Source organism: Aethalodelphis obliquidens, unplaced genomic scaffold (assembly GCF_003676395.1).
Source record: "Aethalodelphis obliquidens isolate GAN/ISIS:26980383/991018 unplaced genomic scaffold, ASM367639v1 scaffold72, whole genome shotgun sequence".
Lineage (NCBI taxonomy): Eukaryota > Metazoa > Chordata > Mammalia > Artiodactyla > Delphinidae > Aethalodelphis > Aethalodelphis obliquidens.
In genome coordinates, this window is record NW_020838016.1 from 8,337,450 (window position 1) to 8,360,660 (window position 23,211).

General features: G+C 34.9%; 1 protein-coding gene across 4 annotated transcripts in view; it reads left to right on the plus strand.

The window, feature by feature from the left end:
* SLC25A36 (solute carrier family 25 member 36) overlaps positions 1-23,211 on the plus strand; it is a 40,938-nt gene that overhangs the window by 7,718 nt on the left and 10,009 nt on the right. The window contains exons 2-5 of one of the 4 annotated variants that reach the window (XR_003429733.1): positions 9,566-9,730; positions 13,742-13,819; positions 15,915-16,015; positions 19,927-20,029. Coding sequence is in view for 2 of the 4 variants with exons in the window: in XM_027091769.1 (XP_026947570.1) it covers positions 9,566-9,730; positions 13,742-13,819; positions 15,915-16,015 (344 nt within the window). In the remaining 2 variants the exon portion in view is untranslated. The remainder of the gene's footprint in view (positions 1-9,565; positions 9,731-13,741; positions 13,820-15,914; positions 16,016-19,926; positions 20,030-23,211) is intronic. The other 3 variants (XR_003429734.1, XM_027091769.1, XM_027091770.1) reach the window with 3 other exon arrangements.

Consider the following 23,211-nt stretch of genomic DNA (forward strand, 5'->3'; position numbering starts at 1 on the left):
CAAAAAAAAAATTTTTTTTTCCATTCTAAGCAGCTTTTAGCCATTGCTTTACTCAAGGGATCCATAGCCCTTGAGTAGTTAGAACCCCTGGCATGTCAAAAAATTTTATCTTCATTATATACAGTAAACAAGTAGAAGCCACACTTGAAAGTTCTGACACATTTACTCCCAAATTACCATAGGCTAAAAATGTGTCTACATTCCAGTAAATTCCTGGGGTGACTTGATTTACTTATTGTATAATTTCTCAAACATCATGAAAATAGAATAGTTTTAAATGTCTTGTAAAGGTGTTTCGTGATAACCATGTTAAACAATTCTTAAATATTCTCTAAAATCAATGCATAGTTACATGATAACCTGACTCTCACCAAGCAACCTTGGCCTCATATCTTTAAAAGGTATGACATTTGCCTTTGAAACTTTAAAATTGGCATTGATCCAAATAGTTTTACGAAGAACACATAGTTGAGATTTTCTAATGTGGATATACCAAGGGTATAGGGGCATTTTACAGTTTTATTTGATTCATAACCTTAGAAACCCCCTTTCTAGATTTTTTTTTTTTTTTAAATTTTTGGCTGCCTTGAGTCTTCATTGCTATTTGTGGGCTTTCTCTAGTTGTGGCGAGCGGGGGCTACTCTTAGTTGCGGTGCACGGGCTTCTCATTGCAGTGGCTTCTCTTGTTGTGGAGCACGGGCTCTAGGCACATGGGCTTCAGTAGTTGTGGCACGCAGGCTCAGTAGTTGTGGCTCGCGGGCTCAGTAGTTGTGGCTCACCGGCTTAGTTGCTCCACGGCATGTGGGATCTTCCCAGGCCAGGGCTCGAACCCATGTCCCCTGCATTGGCAGGCGGATTCTTAACCACTGCGCCACCAGGGAAGTCCCCTTTCTAGATTTTTGATATTACAGAATAACACATTTATATGGTCTTCTGCTATCAGACTTGGCTGTTCTCTCCTTGGAATTCTTTGCTAATTGAAGCATTTAAAGCAAACGAATGAGAGACTTTGAATTGTAACTTTTTCTTTTAACAGTAAAGCATCCAACTTAATACTTTCGTTAGTAGCAAATTACATTGGTGACACCGTGCAATTGATCTTGACACATTGGCCACATCACTGGATCAGAAGGGACTCAGGACCAGCTAGAAGGCTAGAAATAAAATGAGGCCCTGCTTTAAGGCACTTGCAGTGTGGCTTGTGAGGGGAAATATAAGAGGAAGTTTAGAATGTAGAACGAGTGAGACTTGAGGATAGTCGGATATCAGAAGGCCTCTTTATCCTTTAATCTCCCTTCGAACTGATGATTGTTAGCCTCCAATACCGCAGGAGCATGCTTGGTGTGTTAAACTCTAATAATTAGAATTAGAGCAGAGGCCAGTATGTTTGGAACAGAGTGAGTGAGAAGGTGGATAGTAGATGAGATCAGGAGGAACCAGGGAAGATCAGATTGTGTTAGATCTTGTAGGCCATTGTGAGGACTTTGACTTTTATTCTGAATGACATAGGAAGTCTTTGGAAAGTTTTGAGCAGAGGAGTGACTTAATCTGACAAGATTTTAATACAGTCACTCTTATGTATTGAAGATACATTGGAGGGAGTGGGGTAAGGGTAGAAGAAGAGAGACACTAATTAGGAGGTTAGTCCAGTAACTTCGACAAAATATTGTGGCTTAGACCAGGGTGAAAATGGTGAGAGGTGGTCAAGATTCTGGATTTATTTTGGAGTTCTGAGTCAAAGACACTGGCGCAAATACATCATTTTTTCATGGAGTCCATTGGGTCCCAGAAACATCAACCACATTCTCCAGTTAAAAACCCGTGCTGTTTTTAAAGGATACTTACTGCTAAAATTATGATTAAACATTTATTTAAAAATAAAGAAGTTTATAGGTATAGTTTCAAAAAAAGCTGCTGAAATAAAAACCGTTTCCCTGCCCCCTTCCCCCATGTCTCCTTACCAGCGGGAACTTCTTATTTTATCTGCTTAATAGTTAGGTTTGGCATAGAATTCTAGAATAAGTAACCTTCTGCAGTTGTTGAGTAGTGTGATGCTATTATGACTTTTCCTGTGTTTGCGACCTTTTGTTCTTTCTAGAAATTCATGAGATCTTTGTCTTCAGTATAATGAAAGATTGCAATATTGTAACTTGATGTGGGTTTTTTGCATCCATTGTACCCGCTAAACCTGAGCTCACAGTTTGAGTTCGTGTGCTTCAGAAAATTAGCCTTCTGCCCTGGAATACAGTTTTACCCATGGTGGGGAGGAAGAGAATACCACCTGGGTATCCTAGCTTTGCTACATTACCCGTCAGCCAGTCCTTCTGTTTTAAATTCTTAGCCTTACCTCCATCTTGAGTACTTGGTGCACTTAGTCATTAGGCCTGTTGTAAGGAGTTCAGCAGGGCAAAACTGTTTGCTTCTCTTTGGTATTTGTTTCTGCAAGCCTTTCTTCCTCTTTGCCAAGGCAGTTAATCCTTCCCATTTGATTCATTGCTTGAAATCGTGTTAATTTCTCCTCTTTGTCCTTGTGGCATTTTCCTTTAGACAGTGAGTTTTGACATGGTGAAGAGATAAATCTAATGTAATTAATCCTGCTTTCATACATAGAGATTTTTAAATGTTTATTGACAGCAGTAGTTTTGTTCTCTACATCAATTATGATTTCAGTGTACAAAATAATTACTTTAAAATGACTAAGATAAAAAGCAGCATGAGAAACACTGGAGTGTCACTCCTGTACTACATACCTATTGCATTTTATAATGTAAAACTGCTTCAGGACAGTGTAAGTGCTTGTGTATACACCCACTTACACCGCCCTCCCCCCGCAGCTCTGTACAGTTTAGATCGTCATGTATTTTATTTATTGAAGTGTTTTTTTTAGGAATCATAGTATATATGTCTGTCGTCTGCCATAAAGTATTTGTAATAGTTCTGTTAAAAAATTTAGTTGCTGGGCTTCCCTGGTGGTGCAGTTGTTGAGAGTCCGCCTGCCGATGCAGGGGATACAGGTTCGTGCCCCAGTCCGGGAAGATCCCACATGCCGCGGAGCGGCTGGGCCCGTGAGCCATGGCCACTGAGCCTGCGCGTCCGGAGCCTGTGCTCCGCAACGGGAGAGACCGTAACGGTGAGAGGCCCGCGTACTGCCAAAAAAAAAAAATTTAAAAATTTAGTGGCTATAATCAGTAATAGATGCTGACAACTTCAGTAGCTAATGCTTATTGAGTACTTTCTATGTGTCATGTCATGGGTTATATCGTTATCGTATATTATCCTTACAACAAGCCTGTGAGGCATAGATACTGTTCTTCCCTGGTAGGTTGGTTGGTTGTTTGTGTAATGTGTTTATTCTCTCGGAACCAGGAATGACTGAGTATGATATAGGTAGTCATTCCTGTGAATGTGCTAACTTTGCTTTTTGCTTTTGTTTATTTTAATTATGCAAGTAATTCATGTTCATTGTGAAAACCAAGGACATATTCTTTAGGTTTTACAGAATATAAATTTGCATGTTTATTACAAATTTGGGGTCTATTGGGGTTTATGTTCAATAAGCTTATGTAAATATATTAAACAGCTTTCAAAAAGCTAGGCAAATTTGAATTAAAAACAAATATGAGTTACTATAAATAAATCACTACTGTAGTGTGAATACAGTGTGGTCTACCATGTAGGCTCTCTTGAGTTCTGTAGTATATACTAAAGTGTATACTGTGATGATTCATATCTCTTACTATGTAGCCTCAACAATTAACATAAATAAACTATGGCTTCTGTTTTTAAGATTCTCCTTGGGCCTTATATATAATTAGGGGGTTTTTTTGTTGTTGTTTTTTTAAGAAGATGTTGAGGGTAGGAGTTTATTTATTTATTTTTGCTGGGTCTACTTTTCTGTGCGAGGGCTTTCTTTAGTTGTGGCAAGCGGCGGCCACTCTTCATCGCGGTGTGTGGGCCTCTCACTATCGCGGCCTCTCGTTGCGGAGCACAGGCTCAGTAGTTGTGGCTCACGGACCTAGTTGCTCCGCGGCATGTGGGATCTTCCCAGACCAGGGCTCGAACCCATGTCTCCTGCATTAGCAGGCAGATTCTCAACCACTGCGCCACCAGGGAAGCCCTATAATTAGGTTTTTAAGCCTATTTCATAGCTGCTTAAAAATATCAGTTTCTTATTCATTGAGTGTAGAACTCTCCCTTGGCCTGCTTAATTTTGTTTCAGATCTTTTATGGCCCTACTATTTGCCTAATTGACGCTTGATTTCTGAAAATATAATCATGGTTTTGATCTTTTCTTTGGGGGGATTAAATTTTTTAATTTCCTATTTAAAGTCATAAATGGAATTTTTGAGAAATACTAATTTTTTGGTTTCCCAGTACATAAAAAGGTTTGCTTATACTATACTGTAGTCTATTAAGTGTTCAATAGCATTATGTCTAAAAAAAACAACGTATATACCTTAATTTAAAAATACAGATGACCTGGGGACTTCCCTGGTGGCGCAGTGGTTAAGAATCCGCCTGCCAATGCAGGGGACACAGGTTCGATCCCTGGTCCGGGAAGATCCCACGTGCTGCGAAGCAACTAAGCCCGTGTGCCACAACTACTGAGCCCGAGCACCACAACTACTGAAGCCCGTGCGCCTAGAGCCCGTGCTCCGCAATAAGAGAAGCCACCGCAATAAGAGAAGCCACCGCAGTGAGAAGCCCACACACCACAACACGGGTTTGAACTGCACAGGTTCACTTATAGGCAGATTTTTTTCAGTGAATGCATACCATAGGACTACACAACCCATGGTTGGTTGAATCCACAAATGTGGAGCCACGGATACAGGAGGGCTGACTATATAGTTATACGTGGATTTTTGACTGTACAGAGGATCGGCACCCCTAACACCCAGGTTATTCAAGGATCAAATGTACTTGATTGCTGGGAATTCCCTGGCTGTCCAGTGGTTAGAACTCCGCACTTCCACTGCAGGGGGCATGGGTTTGATCCCTGGTTGGGGAACTAAGATCCTGCAAGCTGCGAGGTGCTGCCAATAAAATAAAATTTTAAAAACCCAAATGTATTGATACTTGATTGCTAAAAAATGCTAACCATCATCTAACAACACAGCTGCCACAGACCTTCAATTTATTAAAAAACGCAATACTTGTGGGACACAATAAAATGATGTATGCCTATACTATAATCAAAACATAGGACATTTCTGTTATCCCAGGAATTTCTCCATGCCCTTTGCGGTCAGTTATTCCCACCTCAGCTGCCTCTTGGTGACCACTGATCTTACTTCTGTTCTAGTTTTTTTGCCTTTTACAGAATGTCATAAAAATGAAAATGTTACAAAATGAAAGCCTTTTGTGCTGTTTTTTTTCAGTTAGCATAATGTTTTTGAGATTCATCCAGGTTGCTGCTTTTTATTACAGAGCAGTAGTCCATTGTATGAATAGACCACAGTCTGTTTATCCTTCATCAGTTGATGGACATTTTGGTTGTTTCCAGTTTTTGGCTATTAAGAGTAAAGCTGCTGTAAACGTTCATGGACAGGTCTTTGTGTGGACATATACAGGCATAGCACGTTTTATTGCACTTTGCTTTATTGTATTTTGAAGATAATGCCTTTTTTTAAAAAAAAAACAAAGGTTTGTGGCAACCCTGTGTTGAGCAAGTCTATCAGAACCATTTTCCCAACAGCATTTTTATTTCTTTGCTCATACCCTTTTTCTGTCCTATCACATTTTCCCACGATTTTCCATTCTTCATCAAACCTAGCATAAAAATGCTCAGTTTTAGCCACTTCTTAGGGTCTTCATTTTCTTATAAAGTTTTACACATAAAACTTAAATAAATTGTATGCTTTTCTCTCTTTTTAAATTGAAGTATAGTTGATTTACAGTGTTGTATTTCTTGTGTTCGGCAAAGTGGTTGTTATTTTTATATATATACTTTTCAGATTCTTTCCCATTACAGTTTATTACAAGATATTGAATATAGTTTCCTGTGCTGTACAGTAGGACCTTGTTGTTTATTTTATATATACTGGTTTGTATCTGCTAATGCCAAACTCTAATTTATCCCTCACTCTCCCTTTCCCCTTTGGTAACCATAAGTTTATTTGTAAGTTCATTTGTAGCATTTTTTTAGATTCCACATAGAAGTGATATCATATATTTGTCTTTTTGTCTGACTTCCTTCACTTAGTATGATAATCTCTAGGTCCATCCAGTGTTGCTGCAGATGGCATTATTTCATTTTTTTTTTTCATGGCTGAGTAACATTCCATTGTGTATATAATACCACATCTTCTTTATCCATTCATCTGTTTATGGACATTTAGGTTGCTTCCATGTCTTAGCTATTGTAAATAGTGCTGCTATGAACATTGGGTGCATGTATCTTTTTGAATTAGAGTTTTCTCCAGATACATGCCCAAGAGTGGGATTGCTAGATCATATGGTAACTCTATTTTTAGTTTTTTAAGAATCTCCATACTGTTCTCCATAGTGGCTGCACCAATTTACATACAACGTAGGAGGATTCCCTTTTCTCCACACCCTCTCCAGCATGTATTATTTGTAGACTTTTTGATGATAGCCATTCTGACTGGTGTAAGGTGATACCTCATGGTAATTTTGATTTGCATTTCTCTGATAAGTAGTGATGTTGAGCTTCTTTTCATGTGCCTGTTGGCCCTCTGTATGTCTTCTTTGGAGAAATGTCTATTTAGGTCTTTTGCCCATTTTTTGATTAGGTTGTTTTTTTTTGATATCGAGTTGTATGAGCTATTTGTACATTTTGGAAATTAATACCTTGTCAGTTGCATCATGTGCAAATATTTTCTCCCATTTCTGTAGGTTGTCTTTTTTTTTTTTTTTTTTTTTTTTTGCCGTATGCGGGCCTCTCACTGTTGTGGCCCCTCCCGTCGCAGAGCGCAGGCTCAGCGGCCATGGCTCACGGACCCAGCCGCTCCGCGGCATGTGGGATCTTCCCGGACCGGGGCATGAACCCGTGTCCCCTGCATCGGCAGGCGGACGGACTCTAAACCACTGCGCCACCAGGGAAGCCCTGTAGGTTGTCTTTTCGTTTTGTTTATGGTTTCCTTCACTGTGCAAAAGCCTTCACTGTGCAAAAGCTTATAAATTTGTTGTTTATAGAATGGATAAACAACAAGGTCCTACTCTTATAGTACAGGAACTGTATTCAATATCCTGTGATAAACCATAATGGAAAAGAATATGAAAAAGAATGTAAATATATATGTATGACTGAATCACTTTGCTGTACAGTAAAAATTAACACAACATTGTAAATCAACTATATGTCAATAAAATAAATTTTAAAAAGAAACTCATCTGTTTTTTCAAAGCAAAAAACTTACAAGTTTGATCAGCATTTTTAAAAATTAAGATGTACTTTTTTTAGACATAATGCTATTATTGCACACTTAATATACTACAGTATAGTGTAAACATAACTTTTATATGCACTAAAAAAGCAAAAAATTCATGTGACTCAATTTATTGTGGTAGTCACTGTATTGGGATGGTCTGGAACTGAATCTACAATCTCTCTAGGTATGCCTGTATGTGTTGATTTTTCCCAGGTCAACACCTTAGGAGTGGGATTGCAGGGATGTACAGCAGTAATATGTTTAACTTTGTAAGAAACCACCAGACTTTTTCTCAAACTGTGACTTTTTTTTTTTCTCCAAAATCTACCATTTTGTGGGAATTCCCTGGTGTTCCAGTGGTTAGGACTCTGCACTTTCACTGCTGGACCGGGGTTCAATACCTGGTTAGGGAACTAAGATCCTGCAAGCCACACAGTGTGGCCCCCCCAGAAAAAAAAATCTACCATTTTGCATTCCCACCAGCAGTGTTTGAGGTTTCTAGTTGTTCTGTATCAACACTTGTTATTGTCAGTCTTTTTAATTTTATCCATTAGTAAGATGTGCAGTGTACCTCACTGAGGTTTTAATTAGCATTTTCCTGATGAAAAATGATTTTGAAAAATCTTTGTTTATTTGTATCCATATATCTTTGTTGAAGTATCTGTTCGTCTTTTTTTAGTTGTTTTTATTTTTGAGTTTTGTTTCTGAATATAAGCACTTACAAGATAAGTGTTTTGCAAATAGTTCTCTCAGACTGTGGTTTGTTTTTTTCATTTTCTTAACAGTTTCTTTCAGAGTGTGGAAATTTTAAACTTTGGTGAAGTCCAGTTTATCAGTTTTTTTCTTTTATGATTCATGTGTTTGCTTTTTGTTGTTCAATCTAAGAAATATGTGCCTAACCCAAAGTCAAAAAGATTTTTCTCCAAATGTTTCCTTCTAGAAGTTTTGTATAGTCCATTTTGAGTTACTTTTTAAAATATGATATGAGGTAAGAATCAAGTTTCATTTTACATGTGGATGTTATCTGTTTTTCATTTGTTGTGTTAATTTTTCACTTTTATTGCATAAAGTTTGTTTCAGTTTTATTTTCTTGATGGCATGTACTGTTAAATTAATATGAAATACTCTTATTAATGATTTCTTGTCCTAACTTTTTTTGGAATGGTATTGTTTTCATGCCTGCTTTCCTTTTATTATATCTTTTGTATATACACATTTTTTAAATTCTATACGTAGAATTGTTTAGTATCTTTGTGTGGTGGGCTGTTTTTCTTCTTGCTCTAATGCCTGTTTTGGAGGTCCAGGTTACTTCTGACTCAGTCTGCTTTTCTCTTTCAATGCAGTAAGAGGTCTCTTGAGTGATTTTCCTCTGGTTAGAAAACAGTTCTCAGAACTCCATTGAGTAGCTATTAATGCTTTAAGAGAAAATTATTTTCCAGTCTTGCATTTAAAAAGAATAAATTACTCAGCCTGTCTCTTATATACTTTCAAAAAGTTTAAATAATATCCTTTAAGAGCTTTTATTTTGTTGTTGTTTTGGTGATCAGTCCTTATATTTAAATTGGATTCTTCTAGCTAAGCCTACCTACTTTGCACAGATTCCCACATGGTGGGCCTAACATTACAGATTTTGAGACTCAAATTCCGTATTTATTTGTAGGTGAAATGCCTCTGAGTATTTGGATATTTAAAATAAGGGGACATGTATGATTATCCATCAGTGGTTTATTTCATATTGCTCTCAAGACCATTTCTTGAATTTTGGAAGATAAGATAGGAGTTTGAGAAATAGGATATACTTCAAATAATGGTCTAGGTTTCAACACAAGTAATATCTGGGCAAGGAGTACCAAATAAAGCCCTAGAACAGTGTTTAAAAGCTATGATGTGACGTACCAGTAAATTTCAGTAGTAACACCCACTGTTTGGAATCTTCAGCTAATTATTCTTGCTAGGTAGATATTAAGCTCAGTTACTTTTAACTACTAAAGGTGTTTGTATACAGTCAAATAAGTGAAACATTTAAAAAATTATTTAGTCTTCTAAAATCAAAAATCGTAAATTTTAGTACCTTCACAAAGCCCCAGTTGTTCATTTGTTTCATAGCTCTGCGCATGTGTACTAATTTGTGAATTAAGTAGATAAGTTTTGTTCTTTGCATTTTTTTGTAGATGTGGTGGTACGGTGGGAGCTATTCTGACATGTCCACTGGAAGTTGTAAAAACACGGCTGCAGTCATCTTCTGTGACACTTTATATCTCTGAAGTTCAGCTGAACACCATGGCTGGAGCCAGTGTCAATCGAGTAGTGTCTCCTGGACCTCTCCATTGTCTAAAGTGAGAGCACAGTATTCATGAATTTTTGTCGGCTTTACCTTAGTGATGCCCATGTTTGTTTATTTATATTCTGCCATATTTAAAAAGGTTTTTACAAACTTAATGACAGAATTACTCCCATAAATTCAGTAGAAACAATAATCCCTAATGGAGAGGAACAGTAAGTTGGATAATATGTACGTTGGATAAAATGTAATATTATTTCCAAATCATGTGTATTTGGAGTATTTTTCTACATTTATCCAGTGGATTTATTTTCTCAAGACATTATAGGTATTTTGTTTTGTTTAAATAAATTCATTTATTTTTGAAATGTGATCATGTTAAATGCTAACTCTTTATGTGTATTTTTAATTTTCAAAGTGCTCACACAAGTAAGTACATCCAATTAATGTCAGTCTGATTTTTATATGACCTAAATATAACTAAGGTTTAAAGCAGAGTTCTACTGATTTTAAAATGTACTTCAGTGATCGGCATTTCTTAATGGTTTGAAAAAGATGTGTTTTTACATTTTACCATACTTCATTGTGTTACAAATTAGATTTGAAATTTCAAAACTATTGAAATTGAGTTTTATATGTTTAAACTTAGATATGTAACTGAATGCCCTGGGCGTCTGTCTTATCAGCTCAGTTGGGACATAATCTATTTGAGCTTAGTTCAGTAGTGTTTATTTTGTAGTAGCAAGTAAACTCATACTGTGTGTTTTTCACTACCAAAAGATTTCATCACTCTTTTCTTTTTTCAAATTTACTTAAGTACATGAGTAGGTAGAATAAAATTGTTAACAATTTGGGGTTAAAATGCCATTGTTGTAGATATATACTTCTATCTGCTTAATAATAGAGTATTTTAATATCATGATTTTGACAGTTATTACCGAATGTAATGCTCCTCTTCTTAAAATTCTTCCTTTGACCTTTGTGACAATACTATATTTTTTAAATTCTATTTTTCAGTGGTTTTGCCTTCTCTGACTTTCCTCAGAGGAACTGTAGGAATCCCTCTGGGCTCTGTTTTAATTTCTCATTTAAGAGTCAGTTTAATATTTCACCTGTCATCGGTGTCCAGATGGCTTCCGACTCTGCATTCTCTTGCCTTAAACTCTCTTGACTCTTATTCCCATTTTTTCCCTATTTTGGGGCTCTGTCCTAATCAATCTGTTTCATGGTTTCTTCCTTTGGTTTTTAATTTCCCAACATCTCTTGAGAGATAATTTACATACCATAAAATTCACCCATTTAAAGTGTACAATTCAATTGTTTTTAGTATATTCAGAGTTGTTCAAACCATCACCATACTCTAAATTTAGAACATATTCATCACCACCACAAAAAGAAGCCCTTTCCTGTTAGCAGTCACTCCTGTTTTCTCCTCTTCCTCTCCCCCTAGTCCTAGGCAACAACTACTAATCTACTTTCTGTCATTATAGATTTGCATATTCAGGACACTTTACATAAATGAAATTATATAGTATGTGGTCTTTCACTGGTTTCTTTCATTTAGTGTGTTTTCAAGGTTCATCTACGTTGTAACAAATATCTTTCTGTTGCCAAATATTCCATTGTATAGGTACGTACCACATTTTATTTATCCACCCATTGGTTGATGAACATTTGCATTGTCTCCCCTTTTGGAGTATTACGAGTAATGCCATTATAGGAACACGTTTTATTTTTCTGGGGGATATACTGGTAGTGGAATTGCTGGGTTGTATGGTAACTATATTTAACACTTTAGGGAACTGCCAAACTGTTTTCCAAAGCGGATACATCATTTTACATTCCCACCACCAATGAATGAGATTTCCAGTTCCTTGCCAAAAAATAAAATAAAGTGTAAAATAAAATTCCTCACCAACCTTTGTTTTACTCCATCTGTCTTTCTGATTATAGCCATCCTAGTGGCTATGAAGTGTTTCATGGCTTCTTAACCTGGAACTTTAGGAATTCCCCCCAGGCTTTGTCAATTTCTTAGGGGCTCTTGGATGAGCTTCAAGAGGTCTGTAAATTAGGTGAAATTGTATGCAAAATTGTGAGTGTTTGCAAATGTGTTTTTTTTAAAAGGACACTTACCTTTCTTTTACTTCTCAAAGGGATTATTAACAGAAAGGGCTAGCAAACATGGAAATTTTCAAAATGTGCTCTACAATTTGTCATTCTTAATTCTGCTTCTGTCTAATCTAGTTTTATCAAAAGTGCTTCTGGGGACTTCCCTGGTGGTCCTCTGCACTCCCAATGCAGGGGGCCTGGGTTTGATCCCTGGTCAGGGAACTAGATCCCACATGCATGCTGCAGTGAAGATCCTGTGTGCTGCAACTAACACCTGGCACAGCCAAATAAATTTTCTTTCTTTCTTTCTTTCTTTTTTAAGTGCTTCTGTATCACCTGTGTCAGTCATCTGGTGGCATGGTAAAAATGTAGATTGCTGGGCACTGTCCTGTACCTACTGAATTAAGAATACTTTGAGGGTGGGATCTAAGAAATTTGCATTTTCAACAAATGCTCCAGTAATAATGATAATAGTAAGAGTTATCAAGTGCTTACTGTGAGCCAGGTACTCTTTTAAGCTCTTTTTTTTTTTTAATTTATTTATTTTTGGCTGCGTTGGGTCTTCGTTGCTGCATGCGGGCTTTCTCTAGTTGCGACGAGCAGGGGCTACTCTTCATTGCGGTGCGCAGGCTTCTCATTGCGATGGCTTGTTGCGGAGCACGGGCTCTGGGCACATGGGCTTCAGTAGTTGTGGTGCTCGGGCTCAGTAATTGTGGCCCATGGGCTCTAGAGCGCAGGCTCAGTAGTTGTGGTGCGCGGTCTTAGTTGCTCCATGGCATGTGGGATCTTCCCGGACCAGGGCTCAAACCCATGTCACCTGCATTGGCAGGCGGAGTCTTAACCACTGTGCCGCCAGGGAAGTCTTAAGCTGTTTTTTTTAATTAACTTATTTATTCCTTATAGTAACCACCACCCTACCTGCCCCCTTCCCCCAAAAGTACTGTTTTTCTCTGTTTACTGCTGATGAAAATAAGGATAAAAGTCATTACTTACCAAAATTGAGCTCTTTATATTGGGAAGTCAGGCCCCACAGTTCAGGCCCTTAATTAACCATTCTGCTCAGCTGCCTTTCAAGAGATCATTCTTAAGTGTACAGGTGCTTCAGAACCACTGGCGCAGTCTGTTAAGTCTGAATTAAAATACCTACTCTTCCTCAATCTTTCTTTCTTACTCCAAAACTTCATTTAGTAACTCACCTTCAGAAAGCCTTCCATGACTTGGACGTGACTCTGTTCCTTTTCCTACTGGGCATATATATCTAGCTTGTATAGTATTTGCTTATTGATATGGTCTGTTAAATTATTTATTTCAATGTAATTCTTTTTTCCACGACTGGGTAGCAAACTTCTCAGTGGCAGGGGCCTTACCCTCTTTTCTGTCTCCTTACTCTGCTTAGTCTTTATACAGTACCTATTCAATATAGTAAATGTTAACTAAGTAGAGGAAGGAATAGTAGCAGACTAACCATTTTAGTACCCTAAAGGATGTTAGGGTGATAAATTTTGCCATGGCATTTCACTGGAATGGTTGGATAAGATAATGCTGCAGTATGAGGGAGTTGTCCAATATCAAGGAAAGGACCTCAAATACTAGGAGGGAACTACATTTCTAATTGGGAATTGAATTTGCTGGTAAAGGTAGTAAAATGGAGGAGATTGAAGATAAGAGTAGCATCATATGAAAATAAATGTAGAAATCTATATTGATAATTATGTCTTGAAAACTTTTAGGAAAGAATCTGAAAGGAGTTCTTTTTATTATTGCTACTAAATCTGTTATCAATCATTATTAATTTATACTTTGTCAAGAAAAACAGATTTTTATAAGTGAGCAACACTGACAAGAGTATAACATATTATAGTGCAAACATGGGGAATTTAGACTCTACATTTGCTATATAAATAAAGTACCACACTTTGAAGGACATTTCTTTCTAAATAATATTTTTCTCTTTCAGGGTGATCTTGGAAAAAGAAGGGCCTCGTTCCCTGTTTAGAGGATTAGGCCCCAATTTAGTGGGGGTGGCCCCTTCCAGGTAAAAAAAATACATTTAAGTTAATCAAATTGTGGTAGTCTTTCTTGTTTCAAGCTTCATGAGGGGGGATCCTGAAAAGAAATCAAGATAAAGCACTATGGTATAACAAATGGGTATCAGTAGCCATCTAAAAGGATAGGCAGATTGTATCGTGTGCAGGTGCAGAGGACCTCTTAGTGAGATCACTGTGAAGCAGTTTTTGCACCACGTTCAAAAAACCAAGAAGGCCTTAATATGATGAAAGGCCAAAAGGCCTTTCTCTATGATTTCTTTTTATCTTAGATTGACTTCTTCCATGATAGAACACTGCAGAGTTCACATGATAGAACACTGCAGAGTTCACATTCAGAGTGAAAATGTGTACCCAGCTCTCTGTATTCAAACAGTGTAGTAGATCCATATCTTATTTATTGGGTTTCAACTTTTTATGGGCTCTTTCTTGTTTAAAAATGATCCAAAATTTCATTCTTACTGTAAAGACTAAAAAAAGTGTAGTGTAAAGCTTGACATATTACCTTAAACCCATCACCTCTCACCGTGTGCACCTTTCCACAGTTACTCCTCTTCCCTCCCCATACATAACCACCATTGATAAGCAGTTGGTTATAGTCTTCCATTAATTTTTCTGGCTTATGCACATAAAATGCATAATATGTAGACTTATTATTATTTACGTAAATTGAATCATGTTTCACCAAATTTGTTTTGAAGCTTTCTCCATGAAAATAAGTGAAGCTTTTAAAAATTGTATAGTATGACTGATCCCTTATTGATAACCCTTTAGATTTATTTCCAGATTTTTGCTGTTAAAAACAATGGTTTTGTGAACATAGCTGTACCTTTATCCTTGAGTATTTAAGCAAGCATTTTTCTTTAGGATAGTTACCGAAAAGTAGAATTTCTGGATAAAAGGGCGTATGAACATTTAAACTTAGTGAACATTGCTCAATTGCCTTCTGAAAAGGCATGCCATCTTTTTATTCTCAGATAGGGAATTAGTTGCTCTTTATCCACATTTTACCAGGGTTGGCTACTATCCGTGTCTTTTAATACTTGTCAAATAGACTAAACATGATTTTTCACTGTTTTTTTAAAAATATACATTTGTTTTATTTTGTTGCTTTCATGTCCTCCTTCTTGTAATTATTTGTCATTTGTATCTCCTGTGAATTACCTATGTATATTCCTTGCCCATTTTCTCATTAGGATGCTTTCTTTTCTTATTCATTTCTAGTAATGCATTATTTATTCCCCTTGCTAATTTGGTATCATTCAATGTATCCTTTTTTTTTTTTCTTTTTCGTGAAGTAGAATGTTTCATTTTCAGTCATATTAACTTCCTTTTTTTCTTAAGCACATTAAAAAAGCACAGCAGTGATACTCTCCCCATTTTTACTTGTTTGTTTACTCTTCCCCTTATTGGACAGATAATCAGGATTGTTGGGCAATAGCAGGATATTTGATACAGCAAGCAACTCATGCCTGGAAAGCTCAACAGTGAGGAGGTAGTTGGGATGCATGAAGTCACAGTCAATGAGTTAACAGGGAAAATATTTACGAATTTAATGGGATGTTTACAAATGTTAGGAAACAAGATCTGACCTGATGGGACTGATTTCTTTTGCAATTGTTCTTTTAAAGGGTGCTGTGAACTACTCTTTGTGTAGTATAGATTGGTATATAGCACAGTATCTCAAAATTGTTTAACATATACTTTGATCACTTGAGTCAGTTCTACCTTCCTCTCTTCAAAAAAACATAAAGTACTCATATCACGTTTACTTAACTCAGTGTATTTAACTTAGCCTTATTAACATTACATAGGCCTGCCAAAGTCTTACACTTTTTCAGTTAGTTGCTGTCGGATTATTGGGGTAGGACTATCTGAGGATGCTTTATCTTTAATGAGTTGATACAAAAAGTACTTCATGGTCTTCATGAAGAAATATGTATGTGATGTTACATGAGAATGTAAATAAAAACTAAGGCATTATGTTTTTAGATTTCTGGAATAATAAAGATCAATTTATATGTCTTTTAAATCTTAAATCTTAAATCAACATGCTTATTGACAAAATTTAAATCTTTATTTTAGAGCAATATACTTTGCTGCTTATTCAAACTGCAAGGAAAAGTTGAATGGTTTATTTGATCCTGATTCTACCCAGGTACACATGATTTCAGCTGCAATGGCAGGTATGAATATATGATATTAAAAGACAAAAAATTTTCTGACACCTAGAGACTTAATATTGAATTTTGATGAATTTAACCTTGTAAAGTTAAGGCAGTTAATGTGCTTTTCATTGATTAGCATCTGTAAACATGATTTTTACATTTATTAGTATACAATAAATTTGATTAGGTGGTATATGTAAAATCTTGTCAGTTGGCATTTTGGTATTTAGGAGTTTGTGATAGCATGCAGGTAATATAATATTTACATTGTTTTGTGTAGTACACTGAATATTTAGTGATCACTTTTAACAGTTTTAAGAATCCAACCATAATTACACTTACAAGTTACAGAGCTGTAATTTACTCTTTTCTCCTCAATTTCTGTTAGTGCCTTTTCCCTTTTTGCTGCATGTTTTGGCTTCTGTCTGAAATGTGCCGGCAGTTCTTGGTAAAGTATTCATTTTGTCCTGTGCTCAAATGCTGAAATTTTTGTGAGTGATATATTATTGATAATTCAGAGTTATTGCAACGTATGTATTGAAAAATATGTTTATCATTCCACATAAATCGCACTAAGATAACACTCAAAATGTAGGTACCAGATATGTGTACATGCTTGCTCTAGAAATGTTTCCAGGAACTCTTCTATCATCATTGATGAGACTATATGATTCTGAATTAAAACAACTAGTCGTGGGCCTCTGCACTGCCTTAAAGATAAACTGGAAGATTGGTTTGACTAGTGTGGTTCTGGAATCATTTGCTGCCCTGCATGTTAGACAAAGCCATGACCTTTGGTTCTCATTAGAAAAATTCTGTATAGTTTTCTGAGATTTGTTCTATATTTAACCATGTCTCATATTTCCAAAATATGCTGTGACTTTATAAAGCAAATTATAACTACTTTTGTCAACTGTTGATCAGTATATTGAGTTTCAATTAGATGCTTAATAATGAGTGCCTTAAACTGTTAACCATTTTCTGTTTAGAAATAAATTGGATCAATTTCAACCACATACTTAATGAACTAAGAGTAAGTTTGAAATACTAATTTCTGAAAGGTCAATAGCCATATAATAAATAGCATGTACCTTAAAAATTATTTTCATGGCTTTTTATATTTAGTAATTGTTGACTGACTCATTGAAGTTTTAAAGCTGGAAGGTAAAGCTTTAAAGATCAAGGTGGTGAAATACTCTTTACCAATGAAGAGAGATCTTGGGCAAGTTAGATAATTTATGTGAATCTCCATTACCTTATTCTTGTAATGAGTGGGTTGCTCTACATAGGTTTATGTTCTGAGAATTAGTTCTTTAATACCACAGAGATCATCTAGTTACAACTAGAATTTTTTTTAATGTACTTTTACAGATGTTGAATACAACTAGATATGATTTTTCCCTCTATAAATTTGAGTGTAAAGTTAGTGGCTAATTTCAAACTACATAACCACTGTATTAGGGTCTTTAAGAATATATTTCTGGATTACCAGTGTTCATGTTTTTGTTTCTTAACCCCAGAAAATTGTAAAGAAATGTTAATCTTTCTTTTTTGAAAGAATTGATGCCAAGAAAGTAGGTAAGCAATTATTTTAAGTTGAGGATAGTTATATATTCAGTATTACAAATTTAGAGTTTCAGAATATCTTAATTCCCACTGGAAAATCTTTTTTCATTGGCATATCTAATCAGAATTTATTACTATATTTGTATCACATTGCAGAGAATTTCAGTGGAATTGCCATTTTCTACTTTTTTTCTCAAATGTGTACAAATGTTAACTCATAATTTTCAGTTTTTATTTATACATTGATACTATTTCCCAACTTGAATTTCTTGAATTTTGGTAAATTGATAGTCTATACTTGTTCAGAGAGTCTTGCGCTATTCATTTATTGTGTAATTTGAAAATACTTCTTCCATTTGTTTGCAGTTAGATTTTTCTGGGAACTATGCCTTCAGAGCTTCCTTGCACTATTCATGAGCAATAACATTTAGCTTTGCAGTTTTTATACATAGCTACATGGTTGGTGAAACTGAATGGTCCCATGCAGACTTAAGGTAGCCTTTTGCTCCTTTCATTCTTGTAAGAGTCTAGACCAGACTGCATTGGTTTTTCTTCAGGATAATTTTTAGAGATCTTCAAAATGTGAATTGGGGATGCAAAGTGCTTAGAGGCAGTCATGTGAAAACTTGTTTTTTAACTGGCTGTTCAAAAAAAAATGCTAACCTTGTCACTTTATCGTCAAAAATGCACTAAAATACACCATTAATGATAGTGTCTGCAAGATTTTGCCACATCAAGTAGCACATGCATTAAGCTTTAGTAACATACCTTGTACGTAGTTTTTATTCCAAGTAACCTCAATTCAGTTGCATTTTGTATTTTATTAATATGAACTTGAGTGTTTTAGATACTAAACCTTTTTAATTAAAAGGACAGTTTGTTTAAAGGCCATCTTGTTTTCTTTTGTTTTAGTATTTCAAGGGAATAGTATAAGAATTTGTAAACCTCTCAATTTGAGCTATGAATTTTCATACATTGAAAAATTTTTTTCCAGTTGTGAGGCTATTTAATCAAATCAAGTAATGGTGACTCTGTTTTACCTGCCTTCCCCCCACCCCCTCCCCGTATGACATTTGCCAGACTAAGTGTGTCTTAGCTATTGAGGGTATTTATTTTCTTGAGGGTTTCTGTGTGTATTTGTTAAAATGAATTTGCGTATCCCTCTGTATACACCTGGACACAGGCGTGTATACAAAAAAATATAGTATTACATTTCTTCTTTATAGTAACTCCCAATTTTCAAAAGTTTTTATCTGGGTTGTATATACTTTTCTGTACAACGGTACAGATTTAAAAGAAATGAATTCTGATTTTTATTGGATTATATATTCACACAGTGATTGCTTAACTTTTTCAATACTAACAATGTAATTGTTTAACATTTACTACATACCTAGTGGGTTTTATTTGCTTATAGCATTCACTGTTATTTTTCAGGATACATTTTCTATTTGACTTATTATTAAAGGTTAAATTTTTACTCATTAAGTAGAAATTTTGTCTTGCATTATAAAATATTCTTTTAAATAATTTGTCCATGGCAGTTTATTTAGCCAAGTGGATGGCTAGACGTTTTGTGTGTTTGTATGTAAACATTCTTCCTGTTTTTTTATTTTGTAGAGCACAAGAAACTGAATACAAAATAATCCAAAATATTTCATAAAAATGGATGTGCAATATTACTGATCATAGTGCAAAAGGTGAAAGGTACTATTGTAGCCACCTATACTTTATTTTTTTTAAAAAATTACAGTTACAAAATGAAGTTACTTGAATTTTCTATTTTTGTTTTATTTATTGATTTATTGATTTTAATTTTAATTCTTTTGGCCATGCTGCGCAGCTTGCAGGATCTTAGTTCCCCCACCAAGGATTTAACCTGGGCCCACAGCAGTGAATATGTCGAGTCCTAACCATTGGGCCACCAGGGAACTCCCCTGTTTTTGTTTTTTTTTTACTAAGTAGGCTGATTGTTAAGGAATAGAAAATTGTGATTTCAGCTCTGAGCATGGTAGAATGGTAGGAAAATGGGATATGATAATCCCCTCTAAATATTTTCTTAGATTCCCCTTTGACAAGGTTAGCATTTTTTCTTTAAGGCAAAATTGATCTTATTTTAGGTAAGTATTTGGACTCTGAAACTGCTACAGATGGCAGAATTTTCAGTACTCGGTACTTTTTAAAAAAAATTATGGCCCATTCTTATATTCCTTTCTTTTTCTTTTTTAACTTAAAATTTTCAAAAAGTTAGATCTCACAGTAAATATTTCTCAAATCCTTCCAATGGGATTCATTTTGTACACATGTTTCTGATGAGGTCACTGCTTGTTGTTATGATACAGAAAAGCCTGTGTCTATTTTAGGCATTTACTGTACATTTCTCCCGAGAAAAGAGTGAGATCGTGTCATCTCATGCTCCCCATCCGCAGGTCACTTCCTGTAGAAATATGGACTAACTTAAACCTCGTGAGTACTGATCTGAGCATCTCTTGCAGCCTCTAGTTATAAGAAACACACCCTGGGAATTTATAATAGCTGTGGAATTAATAGAAGGCGGGAAATGAATTTTTATTTCCTGAATTTGTGTGTGCATTATCTATTTTATAAAACTTTAATTCTGATTCCTTTATAATATTCCTTCTAGAAGGAAGAATTGGGTAACTTTTCAGTCATCGTGTACTAAAAGCTTGGGGTCGTTAGCTTGGCCATAGTAGCCTTGACCTCCAAAGAATTCCTTAGCAGTATTTAAGATTTACATGGCTATTAATGGTATCATGCCGTTCGACAGCTTTTAGAAAAAACAGTAGTTCTCTTCACTTAGCATAACGTTTTAAAAGTCTAATACAGTGCTTTCTATTCTCTTGTCTGTTGATACTTGGCTTTCTACTTTCTTACAAAAACATTGATCTTAATACCTACCGTTACTTTCCAAATATGGGACAAGAATATATGGGATCTTGTTTGTTTTAATCAGGTTTTTTGGGGGGTTTTTTTAGTAGTTTTAGTATATTTTTCTTAGAAGGTTAGGTGGGCTTTGTTCTTACAGAAGTTAATTGAAATAAAAAGTACTGAAAAAAAAAAAAAAAAGTACTGAAAATGCAATACTACAGGTATCACTCACTTAATGAAATAGACATTTTCAGCAAGTTTACTATAACCAGGATTTCTGTTAATCTGGTTTTTAATTGGTTTACATTATCAGATGGAATATTAGATGAAACAGAACTTTAAAAATTGCATTTTAAAAGTTTTTTTTAAACTTTCTAATAAACTATTAACTATACTACTAATAGTATGGCCAGTATACTGCCATTTTGCTTTAACTGACTGTGGAGCAGCAACATTAATTCTTCTTAACCTACAGGTAGATTCTTCATATACTTCTAAATCAGTTTTAATGTTTAATGGGGTGCTCAGAATATTAATATGAAATAGCATATTATCAAAATGTCACAAAATTTAAATGTTAAAATAATAAGTAATAGGAAGTTTCTAAGTTTCAGGGGCACCATCCCCAGCATCTTTGTTTGTCTTAAAAGGAGTAGGAAGATATGTTTAACTTTGACTGTTTGTCAACTTCAGACTGCCTTACCATATATAATTCTAAGCTAGTAATAAATTTTTATTTCTTCCTGCTTGTTTCATGTTTTGAATTAATAGATTATATTTTTCTAGATTTAATTAGCCTAATACTGTCTCCATAAGTTTATACTTAGAGTGTCTTTGGTTAAGAGGATGTAATAGCATAAAATCCAAGGACCAGAACTGGTAAAGGACCAATAGCTAAAAACCCGTGGATTATGCCTTGATTCTTTTGTCTAACTTAATGGTTTGCTAGCAGTTAGGCTAGTGTCTTTATTAAGAACTAGCTTGTTACTGGGAGAGTTGAGCCCCAACTGTAGTAAGCACAAGCTGTATAGATATAAGATGATTACATTCTCTCACTTACCTAAATTTTAATGTGTCATGTTCCATAGGTCAATCTGTGTCTGGAAATGAATTTTAGTTAAGTGAGAAATACCTGTTGTTTGCTTCCTGTTTAGTTTATTAACATGTACACAGCATTATGGGTATTTAAAATTTTATTCCTAGTAATATTTATAAATATGTGTTGTAATATTTTAAAGTTTACACATATGGGGGTTTTTTCAGCTTCTAATTGAGGAATTTGAGACTTAGAAGAGTGTTAATAAGCTTGGGTCCTGAGCTTATATTTTTAGACATAGAACTTTTACTTTTTTTAAAAAAAAAGCTTTGATGCTCATCTTCTTTTCAAGTAAAGTATAATAAATTGAATGAGATTTTTACCTAGATAGACTGCTTTTTTAAAAGTTGGATATAAGCATTCCCAGTTTTAGGCTTTCAAAATTTAATAAAAAGCAAATGGTTTTTTCCTAAAATTTCCACATAATAATTAATAAAAACCATTGTGAGTAACGCAGAGTGTTTTGTTGGTTTGTGCTGCTGAGCAGCTTTTTACTAATAAACTCCTAACATTACTGTATAAACATTCAGCTAATGCACATATTTAAGTTTAAAATAAAGAATCATTAAATTAGGCTTATGACCAGAATTCTGATGTCAGGTGCACATTTGCTTTAGAATATAATTTGAATATCTTTAGTTTAACATTTTCACTGAGAAGAATGGGGTTCAAGAGAAAAAAAAAATTGAACTCCATAACTTTATTCTCAGTTAAGCCAACATGCAAGAAAAATCTTTTCCAAACAAAATATTTAAACTGATCTGGTTTCATATTTTTCTTCTCTTTCCTTTTATCAAGAATATATGCATGAAAAGAACTTTTTATTTGAAACATCTTCCTGACACCCTGTCCAACACATTAAATTTTTATTATTTTAGTACTGGCTGATGCTTACAAAATTGTTGGTCCCTTCCTAGTTTTATATTATGTATGTATGTAGTATTAAAAGCACTTGAGAAATGGAGACTATATAATCATGACAAAATTATTGAAGGAGTTATTAAACCAAACTTATTTCAGTTATTTTGCTTCATAATAGAGTCAGTCTGAGCATCTGTCTGTGAAACATCTGGCTGTTTCCACAGTATTAATATAGTGGATTAAGGGAGTAAAATTTGAGTTGGCTAAATTATCTGACATTATAGAAGGGAAAAGAACCTGTGAGACTAAATTCTACTTTGTAAACAATTCAGTAAAATTATTTTGCCTTTGTAGATATACCCATACTAACTTTGAAAGCGAAAAAAGGTTTATGATTAGTTCTCCACTATATGTTAACTAAAAAAACAAATTACTCCTAAGTGTACCACAGCATTTTTGTTCCTGAAAGTACTTTACTAATATTAAGTGTGCTGGTTATATTTCAAAACCTTTCTAAAAATAATGTGCTTGACCCACTAGTATTTGATAGCAAGTATTTAAAATTAAGATCCTTAGACATTTCTGCATGTAAGTTTTCACTGAATTTAAAGGCCAAATGAATAAATGTAGGTTGATGTAAGTTATATCAAGTTTGTGTAGTGATCTTAAGTGTTCACAAGTATTATATGAAAATCCTGTTTTGTATAGATGAAGCAATCTTCATAAATTTCCATCATCAAGATTGCATTTCATGTGCTGCTATTTTCCCACAGCACTAGGAAGATAGCAAGTAAAAGATATG